Below are 21,113 nucleotides of genomic sequence, written 5' to 3'. Positions count from 1 at the left end.
TCTAATTCTCTCTCTCGCTCCTCGTATCAAACTCTCAGAACGAAGTTCTTCCCTGGCCACTTGCTTCCTAGAGAGGAAGCTCTGCAGGTGTCTCTATATGAAGGTATGATCTACCGTTTGTTATACCCACGCATGATATACATACAATTTTGTTTTTGTTGTTGTTTTTTGAATGAAATATGATGCTTGTATGGAGCAACTGAACAAGCAAGAACATCCTATGGATTTTGGGTGTCTTATACTATCGCAAATGTTTCAACATTGTTAGAGATTTGTTAGGTTTGGAGATAATTGTGCCCTGAATTCGAAACCCTAGCTCCTGCACGCACGATAATTGCACAATCTTTTTTTTTTTTTTTTTTCTTTCTGGAAAGTGCAATCCATTATTAGAGATAAAAACATATTCTTTATCACTCTTGGTAGAACTTTTGGTTGATTTCATAACTGTTTCTGGATTTCTATTGCAGTGTATATGATTGAATTCAGAATTCTTTTTCTTTTCTCTCTTTTGTCAGTTCCTTAGAGCTATTTGATTCCTTTTTCCTAATGTTTACACATTTTAGTTGTTATGTGCACTAATTGGGAGATGAATTGTGATGCCATTTGTGTGGAAAATGTTGCGAAAGTAGAATTTTTTGAGTATGATGTATGGGGATGTAGAGAAAGGGAAGTTGAAGCTGCCAGAAAGAGGAGAAAACTGGAAATGTTTTTGTGTTTGTCACATTGAAAGAGAGTTTTTATCTTTATGGTGAAAATGTTAGGAAAGAAGTTGTATTGGGACTCGACATTCTGAATTGATGAATGTTTCTGTATAAAATATGCGGTTCAGAAGAAAGTAGATGTTGTGGGTAATAGCTGTTTGTCATTTTAATGGAGACAGAAGATCGCTTCTGATTCTTTTCCCTGAATTGTATTGACTACGTTGATAGAAAAGCATGTTTTTTTCTAGCGCTAATTCTTTGATAAAATTGTAGGTGGTTTCATCTTGGCAACTGGAGACCAAGTAATCGTTTGCCCCTTTAAGATAGTGATCGACAATTTGTATATATGGCCAACGGAAGGCATATTCCACAAGTGTATGAGAATTCAACTCCTGGTGCCGGAATGACATCTTATGGTTTTTTGCCCGCTGCACATCACTCCGTTGATCCACTTCATCGTGAAATTTTGGAGGGCAAATTAGTCTCTCAGGCGGCAGAAATAGAGCAGCTCGTTACCGACAATCATACATTAGCGTCTACTCATGTGACCTTGAAGCAGGACATTTCTGCAGTTCACGAGGAAATAGAGAAACTCCGAGATCATGTTAGAAGCATTCGAACTGAAAGTGATATCCAGATTCGGGTCATATTGGACAAGATGGCAAAAAAGGAAGGGGACGTTCAAGCTTCTGATAGTATCAAGAACGATCTACAACAATCCATTAACGAGGTACAAAATTTAGTTACCATTACTCAAGAGTTGGATGCTAAATTAAAGCCCGCTACTGAAGAATTAGAGAAAACTCGTTTAGAAGCCAAGAAATTACCAGAAGTGCGGGCTGAACTTGAAAATTTGCAGCAAGAACACCAACAGTTACGGTAAGCAAATCTTTTAGTATTGCTCTTTATTATTATTATTATTATTTGCTTATATTGCTTAAGAGTCGTATGTTTGGACTAACCACGTGTTGAATTCTTGAATGTGCATGAGCATTTGTCAAATTTCTTATGCTTTTCATTGGAGTTAATACCCAATTTGGTAATCGACTATAGTGATTTTTCTAGGTTTAGTCCTAAAAGTCTTTTTGCGCTTAATTAGGTCCTGAACATCGATGGTTTTACCTAATTGAGTCATTTGTTAGGATAACTTGGTAATTTCTCCTCTATTAATATCGAATATAGTCCTTTTGCCCAATTTAGTCCTCGACTATAATTGTTTTTCTTGATTTAGTTCTGGATTCTAATAGCCAATGACTCAATTAAGTAAAACAATCGAAATCCAGGACCCAACTAAACATTAAAAGACTTTTAGTACTAAATCGAGAAAAATCACTATATTTGTAGACTAAATTGGGTATTAATTCCTTTTCCTTGTGTTCTATGTAGTGTTTTTTGACCTTTACAAAACTGTTAACACTACTTTAGTATTGGTTTGGGATTCACATCGATAAATATGTTTTTTAGATGTTTTAGCTTTGAGGATGCTTTCAACTATTGAGTTTTTATGTCGATGCGGGCTTTTCTCTGGTTCTTTATTGTGTTTTCTGACGTTTAATGGATTGTAGCACTTCCAGTCGAGTTAGTGCAAAGGGATCAAAATGTGAAAATGTAGCTGATGTGGTTTAGGCGTGTTTTTGAAATATTATAATGAGATAGCGACATTTGTGTTTTTTTTTTTTTACTGAACTGATCTTTATTTTTCGTGGCAAAAGCGAGACATTTGAGTTTGAGAAAGGTAAAAACATAGCGAAAGTTGAACAAATGAAACTTCTGGAGACCGACGTGGTTGCCAAGGCTACTGAAGTGGAAAGATTGCGGACCGAGTTGCTAAATGCTGAGAGGAGAGCGAAAGGTATAAAATCCGTGCTAGTATTTAATCATATTTTCCCACTTTATATTCACACGTGTTGCTATTATGCAGAAATCCACTCGTATGGTCAGCCTTACGGGTACCCAACCCCTCCAATGCACGCTAGCATGCCTTATATGGATGGCTACGGTAGACCTCCCGCACAAATTACGGGAGAAAGGGCGTTTCCTTATGGCACTGGCGGAACTGCTCCTGGAGTTGGAGGCGTGGCCGCCCCTCCAAATCCCGGGGCCTGGGGACGAGGACCTTATTAAGCTTCGCTTGCTAGTCAGTAAACTCAGGTGTAGATTATATGTGAATCCCCTGACTATTGCTTCTGTAAATTTTATTTTAGATTTTGTGCCATTCTTTATCATTTGGCTATAAGCCTATAACCATATCTGAGTTATGTATGAGCATAATGACTAATTGACTAGAATGGTATATATAACTATATATCCAAGTTTTAATGATTAAAATTGTAGTTTCAACATTTTAGTTGATGTTGTTTCTTTTCTCCACCCCCCCAAACACATCTTTTGTTTCTCGACATACTGCCCTAGTATCTGCATTTAATGTATGAAATTGTAAAACTAATCTAGTCAAGTTTTAGTCGTGGTTTACTTTTAACGGGCTAAGAAGAAGAAAATAGATGTAATGTACATTTTTTAGTAGTGATTGATTTCTCTAGAAAAAAAAGTAGAAAAAGAAAATAGATCCATAAATATGTGCATGAAATGATGAAATTCTCCCTTATTTTTTTATTTAATAAATTAGTACCACAAGAAAACGGCAATTTATATTGTGCATCAGGGCATGCATTGCATTGTGGCCCTGATGCAAAACGACGTCGTTTTACATAATTGTATAAACAAATACACATAATTGTATAAACAAACACACATAACTGTATAAAAAAATACACATAATTATATAAACAAACACACATAACTGTATAAAAAAAAGCACATAATTGTATAAACAAATACACATAATGATATAAACAAATACACATAATCACGTCAATTCTCTTCCGCGCTTCCCAAAACGACATCGTTTTGGGAGGCGCGGGGCAGGGTATAACGATTGCAAGAAAACAGGATAGGTCGTATTGCTGGCCCACAATATAGCGCCATGGGATCTCGTATGGGAGTGTGCAATCGATTAACCAAATCGTTTTAATTGAAGTTTTTAATCGAAATTTTTTACAATTTTAATTGTTAATCGAACCGAACTTTGTATTATCGAATTAATTGAGCTGAAGTTTTTTCGGTTAATTGGTTGATTAATCGAAGATTTTTAAGCTAAAGTTTTAAATCTTAAAAAAATAATATTTATAATAATAAATTCAATTAAAATAACACCTATAATAATAAATCCATAACAAAATATACAATCACACGACAATACCACAACAACGGAACGGAAGTTTAATGGTTAACCAAAATTCATCTGTTCAGTTTTAACAGAAATTTGCCCAACTCTAATATCGTCATAATTGTACCGGCTGCGCACACAGGAAGGGAAATTTTGTTCGCTGCTCATCATCAATGGCCGAGGTAAAACAATCTCAGAATCATTCCTTTTCGATTTTCGTTTCCATATGTGTCGCGAAATGATTGTTTTTTTTTTTTTTTTTCCTTCTATAGCTGTGTTGTTTTGATGATCTGGAAATTTTGGAACTGATCTGAATTCAGTATGATTTGGATGCGTATGTTTTGTCCATTTTAGAATCGATTTGTGGGATTTTGAGGTTTTCGTTGAGCTGAATACTGATAATTGATGTGCTTTAGGATTGATTAGTGAAATTGAAACGCGTACTAAGAAGACAAAGTTGATCGGGTATTCGGGTATGATAAATTTCGAAACTGTGTGGATCCATTGTGTTGTTTATTTTAATAGATTTGTAATACCAAAATACACCTGATTAACACTGAATACTTAGTTCTGGTTGTAGTACAATGATTTCATATGGTAATCTGTCAATTTGTATAATAGAATCTAATTAGGATTTTTTTTTTTTTTTGGGTGGGCATATAAGTTCTTAGCCTAATCATAACTGCCATTGCTTGATCTGTAATAATTATTGTGATCACAGGCTTTGTGAGTTTATTGTGTTTTTATTTTGCTGCTAATTCTGATTCTCTGACATGATGGTGTACGGGTAGGGTTCTTCTATCAATTGGTGTTTCATGAAATGCATTATAGGCCAATCTTGCTGATATGGCGTATTGAATTTGATGTTTTCCTTTCCAAAAATTAAAAGAGGAGCTATTTGTGGCCAGTTAGTATATGCACATGAAATGAGAATGAAACTTTAGACAGTGCTGGAGCATCATACTTGTTCTAAAATTTAAGACACCGAGCTATATGTTCTTTGGGGGGGGGGGGGGGTTGTTCTTGCTATTAGCTGCAGCTAGCTAATCATTTACTCTCAGACCCCAAAATAGGGGGAGATGGTAGATTATCCTGAAACTAAATGGAGAATGGATAAATATAGAAGTGCTGAAAGAACATGGCTTTCTTCCTAGTCATAATTTCTCTAGTCTCGAGAAAAAACAATTGTCCAGGTGGCAATTTGAAATCACAAGCACATATTTTCCATGCAACCATTTTTTTTTTTTTTCATCTTTAAATTTACTTTCAATGTTATATGTGTGGGCAATAATGAAAAGAATAAATAAGCTAAAAAAACAGCTTCTCAAAAGCCATAAACTATTTTTCTGGCAATAAATTAGCATAATTGCTTATAGTAGCAGTAGATAAGCTAAAGCTAAACATAAGTTTATCCAAGCTGGGTAAAAACTTATAACATGGCATTTCATTTATTCCAGTTATGAATTTGTGCCTTAGGAAAAAAGAAGCTGCTCCAAATTCTCTTAATATTTTCAAGTATTGACCTTTTGTAGGTTGACCTCTTTCGCTAAAATAATGTCTTTTGATTAATCTTTCTCCCAGATTGAGCTGAAGACTGCTCCAGCTGATTTTCGATTCCCTACAACAAACCAGACTAGGCATTGTTTCACACGCTACGTTGAGTTTCACAGGTAAAACTCCATGGCTTTAGTTTGGTTTACTGCTTGCATATGCTCCTAGGATACTTTTCCCTCCCATATTAATACACCTTTGTTAGCTTCATCAATATCATTTGAACTATGGATGCATATCCTACTTACATAAACATGGAATACAGAACTCCGAACATTTCAACCACTAAACCTGTTTAGGTGATGAGATTTTTTCAAAATAGAAATGATCTGGCAACCTAGTAAATTAAAAACAATTAGGTTTCCAAGGCTAGGCTGTTTTAAATACTTGGCATATATGGGTATGACTTCAGGACCTTGTGATGTAAACTTGAGTATAGTCTTTAATCTGCAGCAAGCGGCATGTTTACAATGCTGGGTCTGACTTATTTCTCTATTCGTATACTTCAGGTGTGTGGCAGCTAAAGGTGGGGAGGTTGGTGACTGTGAGAAATTCGCTAGGTACTATCGGGCACTTTGCCCAGGTGAATGGGTAAGTGAAAACTTATCAATATAAGGGCTTTGGTTTTGATGATAAATTATGTGTCTATACATGTTTCAGTAAATTAAATTATAGCTAAGAGATCAATCGAAGCATTGGGAAGTATTACAAGAGAATTATTTAGTTACTTTTCCAAAATATTTATCATAAATCATTCTCTTACTGAAAGTGAGCATTTGATATGAAGATTTGTGGTTGAATCTATAACCTAATTATCTAATGGTGTGGTAAGTTGTGGGAATGTTCCTTCTCCAAAAATACATGATGGGGGGGTCTCCGGTGTGTTTTATCTGTCTCCTCTTTCCCCATTTCACCTTGTTCTGCTGGTTTCTTCTTGTCCATCTTCTGCAATCCACTCTCGAATCTTGATAGTAGTAATCCATCTAAAAACTTGACCGTTTTCTCTGGTAAGTATTTACCCGTGTTATATTTTAATCCTACGTCCAATTGGTTGCTTTCAGGTTGAGAAATGGAATGAACAGAGGGAGACTGGGACTTTCCCAGGGCCACTTTAACTTGATGTGGATTTATACAATACTCATCTTCTTCTGAAATTTGGCCTTTTGGTTTCCTTTTGAATGTCAATTGTTTTTTTTTTTTTTTTGAAAAAATGTCAATGGATTAATAAGCATCTTTGTACTGTCTTCTTAGAAACCTCTCTCATTGTTGCACATGAATCAATGGTTTCTGAAAAGCTTTCTTGGGTTTGGGATAGGCCTGAGCATCGGACGGATTGGATTGATATTCTGACCATCCGATCGGATTGCGGATTGCGATTTTGGAATTCTATCCGTTTTTTTTTGTAATTAAAACCCTATCAGATATGCAATGTCGGATTTCGGATTGATCGGATCGGATTGTCGGACTTAAGTCGGATTTGGAAAAGGTCATTAATAATAGAAAATTTAAAACTGAAACAAGTAATAATTAATAAGTAAACAAAATATTACATGCAACAACTTTTTAATGCACAGTTTGCATTTTGCAGAGCTAAATAATTTAAGTAAACCAAAAATACAAACTTAATCCAAGTTTAAGTTATAAATTCCAAAACATCAAAAATTCGAATCTAGGTCTTTTCAAATCAGCAAATCAGCTTGCATCAATCACCATTTCTACACTTCTTCCTGTTCATATGAAAACTTAACACAGTATTAGATTATTAGACATTTAGACAACATATGTAGTAAACAGCTAACTAAGTAACAATAGTAGACTCAGATTGCAATTTTCCATTTCAAGTAAGGATAGTGGCAAATTGCTCAAATGTGTTATAATAACACATGAGCAACATAGCAACACTATACCATTTTTTTCAGACAGTGGTGGAAGCATCATCATTGCCAAAAAAATAAGTAATAAATAATAATGCATCAACAGAGATCAATTCAGATTTCAGAGGGTGAGAGGAATACAAGAGATCCAGAATGGATGTAATGGGAGTAAGGGATACCAGTACTGGTTACTGAATACTAAATACTGCTCAACTCTAAGTGGGGTAACATTTCTATAATATAATTATAGAAAGTTTCCAAGCCACTCAGACTGTTAAGTAGTTGCATCTTGTGTAGGCCAACAACATTTCTATAATATAATTATAGAAAGTTTCCAAGCCACTCAGACTGTTAAGTAGTTGCATCTTGTGTAGGCCAACAACAAACAACAGTACAACATCAGTAAAGATAAATAATTAGTTAAACAAATAATAATTATGGAAAACATTACAGGAATGGATGGCAGCATTGATGGTACAGTAGTTGCAGCTCCAGTGGGTAACTCTGCAAAACAGTTAAGTAAATATGTAATTAGTTCTAGACTATCAAGTTACAAAAGTAAAAAAGAAACTATTTTTTAATGGATATTTTTACCTTTCTCCAATCTTTCAACCTCATCTAAATTTTCCTCAAGTGTGATTGGCTGATTATGTAACCTCAACCAATCTTGGGTACACAGTAGGGCTTCCACAATTTTAGGAGTCAAGGAACTCCTAAATGCATCAAGCACCCTCCCACTTGTACTAAATGCACTCTCAGATGCAACTGTGGAAATAGGAACTGCAAGTACATCTCTAGCCATTTTGGAGATAATAGGAAATCTCTCACTATGATTCTTCCACCACTTTAGAACATCAAAACTCACAGATTCTTCATCCTCAACCAGATTTTCACTCAAGTAAATTTGTAGCTCTGTCTGCTTACTGCTTCCACCACCACTCTCCAGTCTCTTTTTTTTTTTTTTTTTTTTAAAGTTCACTCTTCATCCTTGAGACAGGCCTACCAACTTACAAGTAGTAGGCTGAGACTGGACAGGTTGGTTAGAGGATGAACTGTCAGAGTATGTAGCTGCATAGTCATTATACAATGCAACCATTGAATTTTGGACCTTGGCAAAACATTCTTTGCCTTTGACCTCTCCATACAACTGGACAAACTGGTGAGTCATGTACTCCTCCTTATCTCTAGGATCCAGAATATTGGCAAAGAAAATAATATGGTTCATTTTTTCTAGATCTCCCCAGTACTTATCAAACTTCTCTTTCATTTTTGTCCCCATTGCATAATAAATGCAGAAACTCAAAAAGCATAAGCATTTAAAAACACAAACAAGTAAACAACTTACAAGATATACAGAATTACACAAATAAATTGCACAAGTTTTTTTACCTTTTCAGTTCTCTCAGCTTTAGTCATATCTTCCAGCATGCAACTGAGATCAGAGATCTCAGAGAAGAATGTGTTAGAAGTGACATAAAGAGAACCAGATATTCTCACTGTCATTTCATAAAAAGTTTTCAAAAGCTTCATTAAGCTTTCAACAGTCTCCCAATCAAGGAAAGAAGGTGCAGAACCCAAGTCAGCAGAAAAAGAAGGATCATTTTGATGATATGAGTCAAAGACACTTTGATATTGAATTGCAGTGTTGAGCATAAGGTAGGTGCTGTTCCACCTTGTAGGGACATCAAGCTGCAAAGCTGATTTGGCTTCCACCCTAATGAGTTCAGCAAGTTCTCTGAACTTATTCAACCTAGCAGGTGAGTTCCTAACCCATCTCACTGTATCCCTCACCCTTTTAACTGACTCATCTGCAAACCTCAAGCCATCTTGAACCACTAAGTTTAAGATATGGGCTATATACCTCATGTGCATATACTGCACCCTAACAGAAGAAGAACCCCAAGACAACAACTTGCTTTTAAAAAATCACATAGCTGTATCATTAGAAGAAGCATTGTCCACTGTCACAGTGAACACATTTTTAATCCTCCACTCCAACAGACAACTCTCTAAGGCTTTGGCAATATACTCCCCCCTATGAGAAGAAACAGGGACAAAGGAAATTATTTTTTTCTGAAGCCTCCACTGGTCATCAATAAAATGTGCAGTAATGCACATATAATTAATCTTTTGAACAGAAGTCCAAGTATCAGTGGTTAAACTGACCCTTTGGGTGCCCACCCTAAACAACTTCTTAAGACTCAACCTCTCATCTAGGAAAATTTGGTAGATATCCCTAAAAATAGTCCACCTAGAAGGAATCTGAAACCTAGGACAAGCTACAAGAATAAACTTCTTGAACCCCTGACCCTCAACAAACCTAAAAGGAAGTTCATCTATTATGATCATCTCACATAATGCCCTTCTAATGGCTTCTTGATTAAAGACCCAAGTCCCTAAAACCCCCACAGGAGCCTCTGTTGCAGAAGTTGAAACAGTATTGAATGTGAGAAGGGACTGCCTCATATCCTTTGAAACAGGATTTTTAAGGCATGCCAGCATATGATTTTTCAAAGATGATGTGCCATGTTTCTTAGACTCACAGAAAAACACTTTCAGGCAGTAAATGCACTTGCCTTTAACCACTATATTTTCAGAGTTTTTGATCTTTTCAAAGTGATCCCAGACTGGAGATCTAGACTCAACCACCCTCCTCTTTTTTGCAGGAACAGCAGGAGCAACCTGAGGCTGCTGAGCAGGATTCTCAGTGCCTTGGGCTTGTCCTCCATGTCCATCTTAAGTTGAGGGTTGAGGTCCAGAGTCAGGAACATTGATGCTTTCCATCTAAAATGATGGGCATCAATTACTCAGCAAAGGCAACAAGCCAACAATCACATAAACATACAAAGAAATCAGGATTCAGACACTTTTTGTGTCATCATGTATCAAGATTTCACATTTTCATATTTACATATTTACATTCAAATATTCAATTAAGGGTAATACATCCATAAACATACTCAAATAATGAAAGAAATCCAGATTCAGGAATTGTATCCAATTCATCATTATCTGGATTTCAGTTAATGGCTTCCACCAATAAATGGAAATTTCAAGTTTGAAACTTGATAATTTCACATCCAAGCCTTTAACTTTTATTTCAATATTTAATGGCTTCCACCAATAAATGCAATCTGGAACTTCTCAAGTATCAACAATATCACAGTCCACACAAATCACAAGTACGAAATTAGAGACAAGTGAGATGCAATCTGGAACTTCTCAACAGATCACAATATCACAGTCCACACAAATCACAAGTACAAAATTAGAGACAAGTGAGATGCAATCTGGAACTTCTCAACAGATCACAATATCACAGTACACACAAATCACAAGTACAAAATTAGAGACAAGTGAGATGCAATCTGGAACTTCAAAACAGATTACAATATCACAGTCCACACAAATCACAAGTACAAAACTAGGATTTGGGCTTCCACCATAATAGATCACAAAATAGAACACAACATAGCATAATCTAACAAAAATATACGAGCATATGAACATACAGAGAGAAAAGAATCAACAGATCACAAAAACAAAAACTAGGGTTTCTGCTTCCACCATATTAGATCAGAAAATAGAACACAACATAGCATAATCTAACAAAAATATACGAGCATATGAACATACAGAGAGAAAAGAATCAACAGATCACAAAAATAAAAATTAGGGTTTCTGCTTCCACCATAATAGATCAGAAAATAAAACACAACATAGCATAATCTAACACAAATATACGAGCATATGAACATACAGAGAAAAGAATCAACAGATCACAAAAAAAAAAAAAAAAAAAAAAAAAAAAAAAAAAAAAACTAGGGTTTCTGCTTTACTTGGTTTCCCCTTAATATTCCCCGGAGAACAAGGGCCTCTAATCACCAGTCCACGTTCCACCACCAACTCGAGAAGGGCTTCCACCAGTCCACCACCGCCCACCGGACAATCGGACAGTCGAAGACTCCACAGTCCACAGAGACTCAGAGTCTCAGACAGTCAGACTCTCAGTCTCAGAGAGTAGAGACTAGAGAGAGGTGAGACTGTGAGAGACTCAGAGGAATGAGAGGATGAGATTGAGAGGAGTAGAGAGCAGAGAACGAGAGAAGAGAACGAGAGAAGAGATCTGAGAGTGAGAGAGTCTCAGAGAAGAGCAGGGCTGCGCATCTAGCTTCACAAGAGCTTCAACATACATATATACTCACCTCATACGACGTCGTCTAGCATACACATAAAACCTAACCCTAGGATACTTCGAATTATCGGACGGGTCGGATGGAAAAAAACCAAACCCTATCTGACCTCCTTTATCCGACGTCATTTAGGGCTTCGGATCGGATATGGCTAATCGGACCACGGCCAGGTCGGATGTGTTGGTTTCGGACTTCGGATCGGACGGGTACGTCGGGTTGGGTCGGGTTTGCACAACCCTAGTTTGGGAGTTTCTAAAACAACTTAATGTTGTTGCTCTTTTTTCTCATAAGTATTGGCTAGTATATATAAAGATTCTTTTTTTTTTTTTTTTTTTGGTTTTCCGTTTTTACCTCTCGACGTGTCTAATTACACTGTGAATTATGGGACTTCTATGCAACACGAAAGTATGTTGATTATTATAATATGCAAATAAACATTTTTAGTGCTACTTATCTTTCTTGTCTGCTTTGTGAATTATTATATATGGGTGGGGTTTACTTGGTCCCAAGGGCCGAGTCAGAAATTCGATTGAGGGGGCGAAGAAGTAGAGATGGATTCAGAAATTTTTTTCAGTAACGACGAAACATTAAAACAAAAGAGATAATTTTAAAAAATAAATAAATAAATTACCTAAGAAATATAGTTGTAAATATTGTTGGATATGTGCGAAAAATAAAATACATCGAAATTTTATAAAAATATTCCTAACAAATATATGAAACAAAATTAATTTGAATAGAAAACACATTTATGCCAAATGATTCAAACCCTTAACTTTTACTATTGTCAAACATATGTTTTGCCAACTAATCTAATTCATTTCTTGTTGACATTTAATACGTTTTTTATACTAATACTAAAACTTGGTCGCCTTCTAGCTGGAGAAGGCGACTACTTGGTCTCATTCTCTGTGACATGTGACTGTCAACAGTCTCCTTCTCTACGGAGAAGGTGACCTTGGTCTCCTTCTCTACGGAGAAGGTGACCTCGGTCTCCTTCTTCGTGACCGGTTGTTAGCTTGAAATTTTGCTAGAATATCGCTGAGGGGTTGTCAGAACTCTAATGACATGTGATAGCAAGTCATTAATCGATTTTTCGACTTCATTGCATCAAAATAAATTATTAATGAATGTAATTGTACTTTTAAAAAGTTTAGGGACTAATTGAATTTTAAGTTAAAGTTCGAAGTCCTATTTGATAAATTTTTCTAAAAAATTAATTTGTTTTATTAATTAATTTAATCACTTAAAATAAGGATAGTAGTTTGTTACGGAGTATTATTTTTAAAAATTTGTTTGCTTTTTGCAAATTGTCAGATTAGTGATGTTCTCCATGTTCAATCTTTTTCTTTAATAATTGCGTGTCCCTTTTAAAACCTATTTTTTTTCCGTTAAAAAAAAAGTATTAGTCAGATATGGTCAAAAACTTGGAGAAATACACGTGCTACAATCCAACAATATTTTTCTATCTGATAGTCAACATCTGGTTAAGCAAGTGATTGTCATTTAGTCTTCTTTATTTACGATTGATTTATTTTTTGTGATCTTTTGTTGATTAAGATCTTTTGAGTAATATGTGTTGCTTCTAAATCAGTAAAGAACCATTATAACTCAGTATATGTTTAGTTCAATGGTTCAATAGACAGCATTTGAGAGAAAAAATTAATGTTTAATTTTTTGCTGCGACAGTGTAAGGATTATGCCTAAAGTAGACATTGCAAATTATGCTGTGAAAACATGTTCACCATGCGTATGGTAAGCACATGGGTAGATCAATAATTTCTATTCTGTAGATTCATAATTTTGTTTTTTTCATTTGTTGTTAACGACGTTTCTCTCTTCGCAATCGCATTATTTCGTCTTCGCAGTATATAAATTATGAATCTACAGTATAAAAATTATGAATCTGCAGTATAGATGTTATGAATCTACAGTATAGAAATTATGAATCTACAACTTAGAAATTATGGATCTATCTCGTGTTCACCATGCGCATGCTGAACACGGTTTTACAACATAACTATTGAGTAGACAGATACTTTGTACACATCCGACATTTGACTCTGTCAGTTGAGTCATTGAGTCACTGTGACTTTCAAAAAGTGTGAAGAGCCCTTGGAATTGAGAATTCAACATTTTAGAAAAATAAACAAAGGATCACTATAATTAATTCAAACTAAGAAGGTCAATAGACAAGGAGATAAACTACCAAAAATATTACTGTAAAATTAACTTAAACTAGACATTGATCAACTTAGTTAGGTTGATCACATTAATTCCACTTTCTTTAGTCATGTGCTTTTGCAAATGATTACCATATTCGATTCCAATTACCAAAAACATTCAAATTCATGTGTATAAAGTATATATAAACCTCACGAAATTAGTATATGTAAAAACAAAAATGATTTGGATGGTTGAACCAAATGTGAGAAAACGTGTAACGTGTGTGTTTCCCGTTGTCGTTCTCATCTACCCCATCTCGGAAACCGCTTTCCCAGTTGGGATTCATACACTCCAATATCTGCACGTTACTATACGCGTCTCCCTGGCCCCTTCCCCGAACTCCACCTCTACTTCGCCCTAATCTCCTCCATATATACGCCTTTTCCAACAATCCCACACTTAAAAGCCTCATCTTTTTCTCAACATTTCTGAAAATTTTTTATTTTGATTGAATTCTCTGTTAGTTTCTCCAATTTCCCACTCGAGAAATCGTGTTTTCTTTACTGGGTTCGCTTCCAAAAATGGTGAAAGTGAGCAACAACCTCCTGGGTCTTCTCAACATCGCCACGTTCTTGATCTCAATCCCAATCCTCGCCGGCGGGATATGGCTGTCCCGGCAGGCCAACACGGAGTGCGAGCAGTTCCTGGAGAAGCCGGTGATAGCTCTGGGGGTGTTCGTCATGGTGGTTTCACTCGCCGGCCTCATAGGCTCGTGCTGCAGAGTCACCTGGCTTCTCTGGGTCTATCTTCTGGTGATGTTCTTGCTCATTGTGCTTCTCTTCAGCTTCACCATTTTTGCTTTTGTGGTGACTAATAAGGGGGCAGGGGAGGCCCTGTCTGGGAGAGGGTATAAGGAGTATAGGCTTGGGGATTACTCTCATTGGCTGCAGAAAAGGGTTAATAATAACTGGGGTAGAATTGGGAGCTGCCTTCAGGATAGTAAGATCTGCCAGAAGCTCATTGATGATGGCTCCAACACTGCTGCTAATGATTTCTACAAAGGACACCTTTCTGCCCTTCAGGTATATATGCATCTTACTTTAGCTTAATTTGATGCTCTTGGTTAGATGTAGCTTAGCTGCCATGTCTAATCACTAGTTTTGGGGGTGATGAGTACCCACCCAAGAATGTGCACCGGGTAAACCCGCTTTGTGATCTAACCGGCAAAGGGCTTAGCTTGAGCTTGCCCATAGTGGACTCTCTCACCGAGAGTCGAACGGATAACCTTGTGGTTATCAGTCATTGGTTATTGGGTGACGAGGAAAACCAGTAACCACTACTCTAGGGTATATTGTGTGCATTGGGTAAACCCCAATTTATGAGTCAGTCAACAAAGGACCACAAGGTGGTAAACTGGCCTAGATTGTCCATAGCTGATCGGAAGGTCCAGTAGTAAACAGTTTGACTAACCTCGTTGGGTTGCCCCTAATCACTGAGAGTCAAACTGATAACCTTGTGGTTATCAATATCATTGGTTTTGGGGTGACAAGGAAAACCATTAACCACTACCCGAGGGTATATTGTGTATTGGGTAAACTCCACCTTATGACCTATCTAACAAAGACCACAATGAGGTAAAGTGACCTAGCTAACAAAGGACCATAATGAGGTAAACCAGTTTAGGTTGTCCAGAGCTGACTGGAAGACCTAGTAGTAAACAGTTTGACTAACCTCGCTGGGGTTGCCCCTAATCACTGGTTTTGAAATCTAGGTATGTTAGTTTAGCTAGACAAGCATACAAGACTGGATCTTTAACAAGAAAGCTCAAATTACACATTTGTTATGAGCAGCAGATAAACTGGTGTCATCACTGTTATGGACTCATCTTGTTTTTAAGGTTTAAGTCTTTAAGAACACTGAAAAGTAGCTGAAATCCTTGTAATTTTGGGGGGGAGATTTAAGGATTCCTACTTTGGTTGGTCTGCAGTGTTCTAGATTATTAAACTCGGAGTTTAGTCATGATTCCTGAATTCAATCTAGACACACTCTAATATCAGTAAATATGGTGATTAATTAGTGACATACTCTATATGTGTATGAAATTATCGCGGTTTTGTTTGCAGTCGGGATGCTGCAAGCCATCGAATGACTGCAACTTCGAGTATGTGAGCCCAACGAACTGGACCAAGACCCCGACCTCGTCCTTGACCAATCAAGATTGTGTTACTTGGAGCAATGACCCGAAGACGTTATGCTACAGCTGCCAATCGTGCAAAGCGGGGCTGCTTGATAACATCAAGACGGACTGGAAGAAAGTCGCGATCATCAACATCATCTTCCTCATCTTCCTTATTATCGTATACTCGGTGGGGTGTTGTGCTTTCAGAAACAACAGGGAGGATAACTCTTGGAAGCGTTATCCTTGAATCCTTCGCTCTAGTTTGATCAGGCCGGGTAGATATTAGTGTTTTGGATCTATTGCTTGATTTTGGACTGCCTTTTTCTCTACTGGTTTGTTGCACTCTTAGCTTGCTGTCATGTAGTATGCTTTATTGTACAGTCTTATCGGTTTTCGCCATATTGAACAATAATGCATCATCACTTCATGTCTTAGTATTGTTGTTTGCTTGAATTTGCTTTTGCCCATATATGATATCTGTTATCTTGGCTTTAGATGGAACAAACAATCCAACATAGTGTTAATCATGCTTATTTCAAGAATACTGCTTGTTTTCCCCCGAGAGGGGTGATCGAGCGGTGGAGCATGATCTTCTTGTATCAGAACTTTACAAGTTTAATTCTTGCTAATACTGCTCGGCTGAGCTCGTCGCTCAGGGTCAGTCATGCAGACTTACACCTAAGCATTGCTGAATTTGGGGTAACTTTTAATAATCACAATGTTCTAAGTTCTCCTTTCCATAGGAGCTGTCGATTGACTTTTTGCCCTTAGTTTATCTCTTTGTAATGCTTTATTGGCTATGGTTAAAAAATGGGTTTCACCCATAGCATACTTTTAAGCAAGGGTTTTGAGTTTTTTTTTTTTTTTTTTTTTTTTTTTTGGTAAATCAAAGTGCATTATTGAATCTTATGTTGACTATGTACCATGATATTTTTGAAGAGGTAAAAGGATTTGGGAAGTGGTTTGGTTGGATGATTGTTTGTGAAGGTATAATTAGGTATTGAAAAAAAATGATGTAATAATGGTGCAGATATTCATTAGTTTCATGATTTTCAAAGTTAGTGGGGGGTGTTTGGTGGTGTCAATTTCCAACGTTGTGAATCAATGGGTGAACAACATGAAGATATTAAAGATATTGGATGCTATCCTTCATTCGTTCGTCCTCTAGGGCCCCACACTACAATTTTATCAGAATTGTGAAAGAGTTAATTTATAGTTGATTAAGCGATCTGTTAGGTGAGAAGATCATAGTGTTTGATGTTTATAATGAATCACTTTATAAAAAAAGATGAAACGCCCACATTATAATTGTTAAAATGTTAAAAAAGATCAAAGTGTTTGATACTTATAATGTGTCACTTTATAAAAAGATAAAACCCCCACATTATAACTGCGAAAAAGTTAAAAGATTGAGAGAGACATCATGTGCAATACAAGTTGTCCTACCTAACAAACATGTTCACGCATAATTCTGAGTTGGCAGTTTCTGGATTTTGTCTCATTAACAGGTGTTTATAATGGGATATGATGTCAATTATGTAATTTTCATGCTTTCTTGTTTTCTTCGCTGGGTTTGAAAGCTTGCCACAATTGTCATGAAACGTTAATTTTGCATGGTCACAATTCACATGTACAATAATTTATAGTCTTCTACTTATTTTTCTTTAGATTTGATGATGAAAAAAGAGGTGTGATGTATTGCCTGATCTTATGGTCTTTAAATTGGATCGGAAACACTCACCTATCTCTAAATTTAAAAGTATATTTATTTTTAATCTCCAAATTTAAAGACGAAGATCGATAAAGAGAAATAAGATAGTCCTGACTTGACTTCAAATTTTATTTTTTTTCTTCTTTTTTATCAAATTTAAAAAGATGCGAACTTAGTAACCAATTATGCTCGTGGATGTCATGTTAGTATTTTTCTGAGTAGGCTACCCGGTGGTAACATACTAAAAGTTTTAATTGTGTGTGTGTGTGTGTGTTTTTTTTTGTTTTTTGTTTTTTGTTTTTTGTTTTTTGTTTTTTTTTTTTTTTTTTTTTTTTTTGAGTTTGAGTTTGGATGGGTATTTAAAATTTCTAAATAAAGGTGATGAACTTTTTTGTCTATGCAAAGATACAAAACCAAATTATCTACTTATTTAAGATTGCTTCATGCAATATCTTTTATTGAAAAAATAATGCTAGTTTTTTTTTTTTTGGTATAAAAAAAATAATGCTAGTTCTAATGAAATACAATGTACAATCAAAATTTACTGTTTAATACATTAAATACAAATAATGAAATAACTAATTAAATTAGCACAATAAACATTTACCTTCTTTTAAAGAAAAAAATTAAAGAACATGACATGCCACGTTAGACACTTTCAGTCTTGATGGTCCAACATAATTGAGCTTGTCACATTAAAGGTCAGCCCAAGAGCAACCATCAATATGTTAGGACTTAGGAGGATAGTTATGCCATGGATCGAGTTCCATCTTGCAAGGTGGATTTGGGTCATATTCACAATTTTTGAACTCTATATTCATAATTTTAGAACTGAATATTCATAATTAATGATTTTTTTTAAAAAAAAATTATTGAAAACAACTCAGCGAGTAAATATTCAGTTATGTAATAGTGAATGTAGAGTTCTTTAATTGTGAATATAGAGTTGTGAAACTGTGAATATAGAGTTCTGTAATTGTGAATATAGAGTTTTGTAATTGTGAATATAGAGTTCAAAAATTGTGAATATAGAGTTATGCAATTGTGAATATTGAGTTCTGTAATTTTGTGTATTGAGATCTAAACTTGTGAATATTCAATTCTAATATTGTGAATATAGAGTTCAAAATGGTGAATATAGAGTTAAACATAATTGAGCTTGTCACATTATTAAAGGTCAGCCCAAGAGCAGCCATCAAATATATATATATATATATATATATATATATATATATATATATGACTTAAGGAGAGGTCATCAAGTCGGTCCTAGTTTCATTTGAAAATTCAATCGAAAGAAAATTATTTTTTTTAGTATTATCGACTCTATTACAAACGTAATATCTGTTCAATATATTTTCTTCATCTATTATAGTCCAAATAATTAATACCCACCACCAGAGTTCAATCTTATGACCTTATTATCTCAAAAAGAGTTACAGAGATGCCAACTGAACACAAGGTGGTTGGCAGAGACGGAGTTAGTATGCGGACAGTGGGGGCAGCTGCCCCACTCCCCCTACCCCACCCTTATATATATATATATATATATATATATATATATATATATATATATATATATATATATATATCATTAAATGTTAGATAAAATCTATATTTATGTTTAAATTGTTAATAGTTTGAGTATCTTAGTTGGTTGAACTCTCTATTTGATGTTAAAAAATGTGTATGGTCATAGGTTAAAATCTCATTAGTAACACATTTTCTTATTTTCCCTTGTTTATATTTTTTAGTCTACTTTTATGAACCATTTAATTAACAAATTAAATGTTCTTTTAGTCTACTTTGTTATGAATCATTTAATTAATGTAGTATACAAGTTTATAGTATACTTCATTGTATTCAAATTAATTTAGAAAAACTTAAAGTTGATCTAACTAAAAAAATTAAAATTAAAAAGTATTTATGAATATAATGTTATTCAAATTATTTTATCTAATTGATATTTTTGGCTCCAACTCTAATTATTGTGTAATATATTAAAAACATTCTATTGTAATTTATAATGTATTTTACATTTTAACCTTATTATGACTTTTTGATATTTTGTAATTGACATTTATAATGTCATTTAAACTTCGCCCCCACTCGAATAATTTTCTTACCCCAAAAGACTGAATCCCCAACCCTAAGCGTCCCCCACACTCTGACCCGACAGAGCATATGGGAGGATGTAAATCACGGTGACTCAATGGGTTAGTAGACAGGACCAAATACCGGTGCACACAAGGAATCTGCCCACTTTAGACATAATTTTCACACTGCACTCAAATAATTTTATGGCTCCGTCCCTGGTGGTTGGCAATCCAAAGAAAACTTAATTCCAAAGAAAACTCCAAGTCCACCAATGACCTTCCTCTAAGCTCACTTATCAAAATTAATAAAGGATATATATTTGCTCTGATCTGCAGAATTGCATATACATACTTGTCTATTTATTTATATTTATCTAGTGTTTATAATTAACATTAATGTCGTTAAACAAAATAAATTTAGTATTTTGCAAAATATTATTCTATTTTATAGATTCCACAAATAAAATGTCTTGTCAAATTAGCTCATAGAAGAGATTCTCAAATGATTTTTTAATTATTAAAAAGAAAAGATTCTTGTTGTTCCTAAACTAAACCTACAAAACTGGCTTTAATTTCATAGTCCCTAATATAGGAATAAAATCCTCATACAGTCACGCAGATTCCATTGACTTTAGAACTCTGAACATCACTTTTAAAGTCCCATAGATTATTTAAGAAAAAAGAATTAATTTTATAATGAATAGCAATTCTTATATTATTTATATATATATATATATATATATATATATATATATATATATATATATATATATACACTTTCAATTTTAAAAAGTTGATAAATTTAATACACTATTCTTGTAAGCAAAGCATCTAGCTGCCAACTTTTGTAATTGTTGGAATCCTTTCATTAATTTAATCTTAATCTCTTCACTTTTAGTATGCAAATTGTTCTACAAATCTTTTACTAATCGATGGAGATAATTAAAATGGGTATGAACTAATTTTTTTTATATCGGAAGGGAGAGGCTCGAATCTGAAAGTCCAACCCGGGTACCATTAGACCACATAGTCTTGATGGATTGAGTCTGAGTTAATTACTCCAAATTAATGATCGAAAAATTGAAGCCTATATTCATAATTATTGAACTCTATGTTCATAATTTTTGAACTCCATATTCACAATTATTGAATTCTATATTCACAATTACAGAACTCTATGTTCATAATTCTTGAACTTTAGAAGTCTATGTTCATAATTACTGAACTCTATGTTCATAATTATAGAACTCTATTATCATAATTTTTGAACTCTATATTCACAACCATAGAACTTTAGGTTCATAATTATAGAACTCTATATTCATAATTCTTGAAGTCTATATTCACGTAACAATATATTCACGATTTTTGATGTCTCTGAATTCTTTTGACAAATAAAAAAAAAATCAGATTGGT

General features: G+C 34.8%; 3 protein-coding genes across 5 annotated transcripts; all 3 read left to right on the top strand.

Annotated features, from left to right (window-relative positions):
* On the top strand, positions 1 to 3,041 carry LOC109166160 (protein FLX-like 4). Its single transcript, XM_019315052.1, has 4 exons — positions 1 to 103; positions 975 to 1,580; positions 2,414 to 2,553; positions 2,623 to 3,041. Exons 2-4 carry the CDS (start codon positions 1,048 to 1,050, stop codon positions 2,823 to 2,825), a joined length of 876 nt encoding a protein of 291 aa, XP_019170597.1. The 5' UTR covers positions 1 to 103; positions 975 to 1,047; the 3' UTR covers positions 2,826 to 3,041.
* Positions 3,042 to 4,015: 974 nt separating this feature from the next.
* Positions 4,016 to 11,832, top strand: LOC109166167 (cytochrome c oxidase subunit 6b-2-like). Its single transcript, XM_019315065.1, has 5 exons — positions 4,016 to 4,109; positions 5,509 to 5,597; positions 5,988 to 6,069; positions 6,540 to 6,782; positions 11,787 to 11,832. Exons 1-4 carry the CDS (start codon positions 4,101 to 4,103, stop codon positions 6,591 to 6,593), a joined length of 234 nt encoding a protein of 77 aa, XP_019170610.1. The 5' UTR covers positions 4,016 to 4,100; the 3' UTR covers positions 6,594 to 6,782; positions 11,787 to 11,832.
* A 2,155-nt stretch (positions 11,833 to 13,987) lies between these two features.
* LOC109166161 (tetraspanin-8-like) lies at positions 13,988 to 16,343 on the top strand. 3 transcript variants are annotated; one of them, XM_019315055.1, is made up of 3 exons: positions 13,988 to 14,814; positions 14,850 to 15,047; positions 15,302 to 15,334. In XM_019315055.1, exons 1-2 carry the CDS (start codon positions 14,293 to 14,295, stop codon positions 15,042 to 15,044), a joined length of 717 nt encoding a protein of 238 aa, XP_019170600.1. In that variant the 5' UTR covers positions 13,988 to 14,292; the 3' UTR covers positions 15,045 to 15,047; positions 15,302 to 15,334. The 3 variants fall into 3 exon arrangements, with proteins under 3 accessions (XP_019170600.1, XP_019170599.1, XP_019170598.1); XM_019315054.1 differs by lacking the exon at positions 15,302 to 15,334 and having other exon boundaries at positions 14,850 to 15,229; XM_019315053.1 differs by lacking the exons at positions 14,850 to 15,047; positions 15,302 to 15,334 and adding an exon at positions 15,835 to 16,343 and having other exon boundaries at positions 14,026 to 14,793.
* The last annotated feature ends 4,770 nt before the right edge of the window (positions 16,344 to 21,113 follow it).

The sequence above is a fragment of the Ipomoea nil genome, unplaced genomic scaffold, assembly GCF_001879475.1.
Source record: "Ipomoea nil cultivar Tokyo-kokei standard unplaced genomic scaffold, Asagao_1.1 scaffold3087, whole genome shotgun sequence".
NCBI classification, from domain to species: domain Eukaryota; kingdom Viridiplantae; phylum Streptophyta; class Magnoliopsida; order Solanales; family Convolvulaceae; genus Ipomoea; species Ipomoea nil.
Note: the sequence above shows the minus strand (reverse complement) of the source record. Positions and strands in the feature narration are given on the sequence as shown.

Coding starts and splice junctions, on each gene's coding strand:
- LOC109166161 (XM_019315053.1), top strand. CDS start 14,293: ATGGTGAAAGTGAGCAACAACCTCCTGGGTCTTCTCAACATCGCCACG. Junction 14,794..15,834: donor GACACCTTTCTGCCCTTCAG/GTATATATGCAT, acceptor TTTTGTTTGCAG/TCGGGATGCTGCAAGCCATC.
- LOC109166167 (XM_019315065.1), top strand. Junction 5,598..5,987: donor CGCTACGTTGAGTTTCACAG/GTAAAACTCCAT, acceptor CGTATACTTCAG/GTGTGTGGCAGCTAAAGGTG. Junction 6,070..6,539: donor CACTTTGCCCAGGTGAATGG/GTAAGTGAAAAC, acceptor GGTTGCTTTCAG/GTTGAGAAATGGAATGAACA.
- LOC109166160 (XM_019315052.1), top strand. CDS start 1,048: ATGGCCAACGGAAGGCATATTCCACAAGTGTATGAGAATTCAACTCCT. Junction 1,581..2,413: donor CAAGAACACCAACAGTTACG/GTAAGCAAATCT, acceptor TCGTGGCAAAAG/CGAGACATTTGAGTTTGAGA. Junction 2,554..2,622: donor TGCTGAGAGGAGAGCGAAAG/GTATAAAATCCG, acceptor GCTATTATGCAG/AAATCCACTCGTATGGTCAG.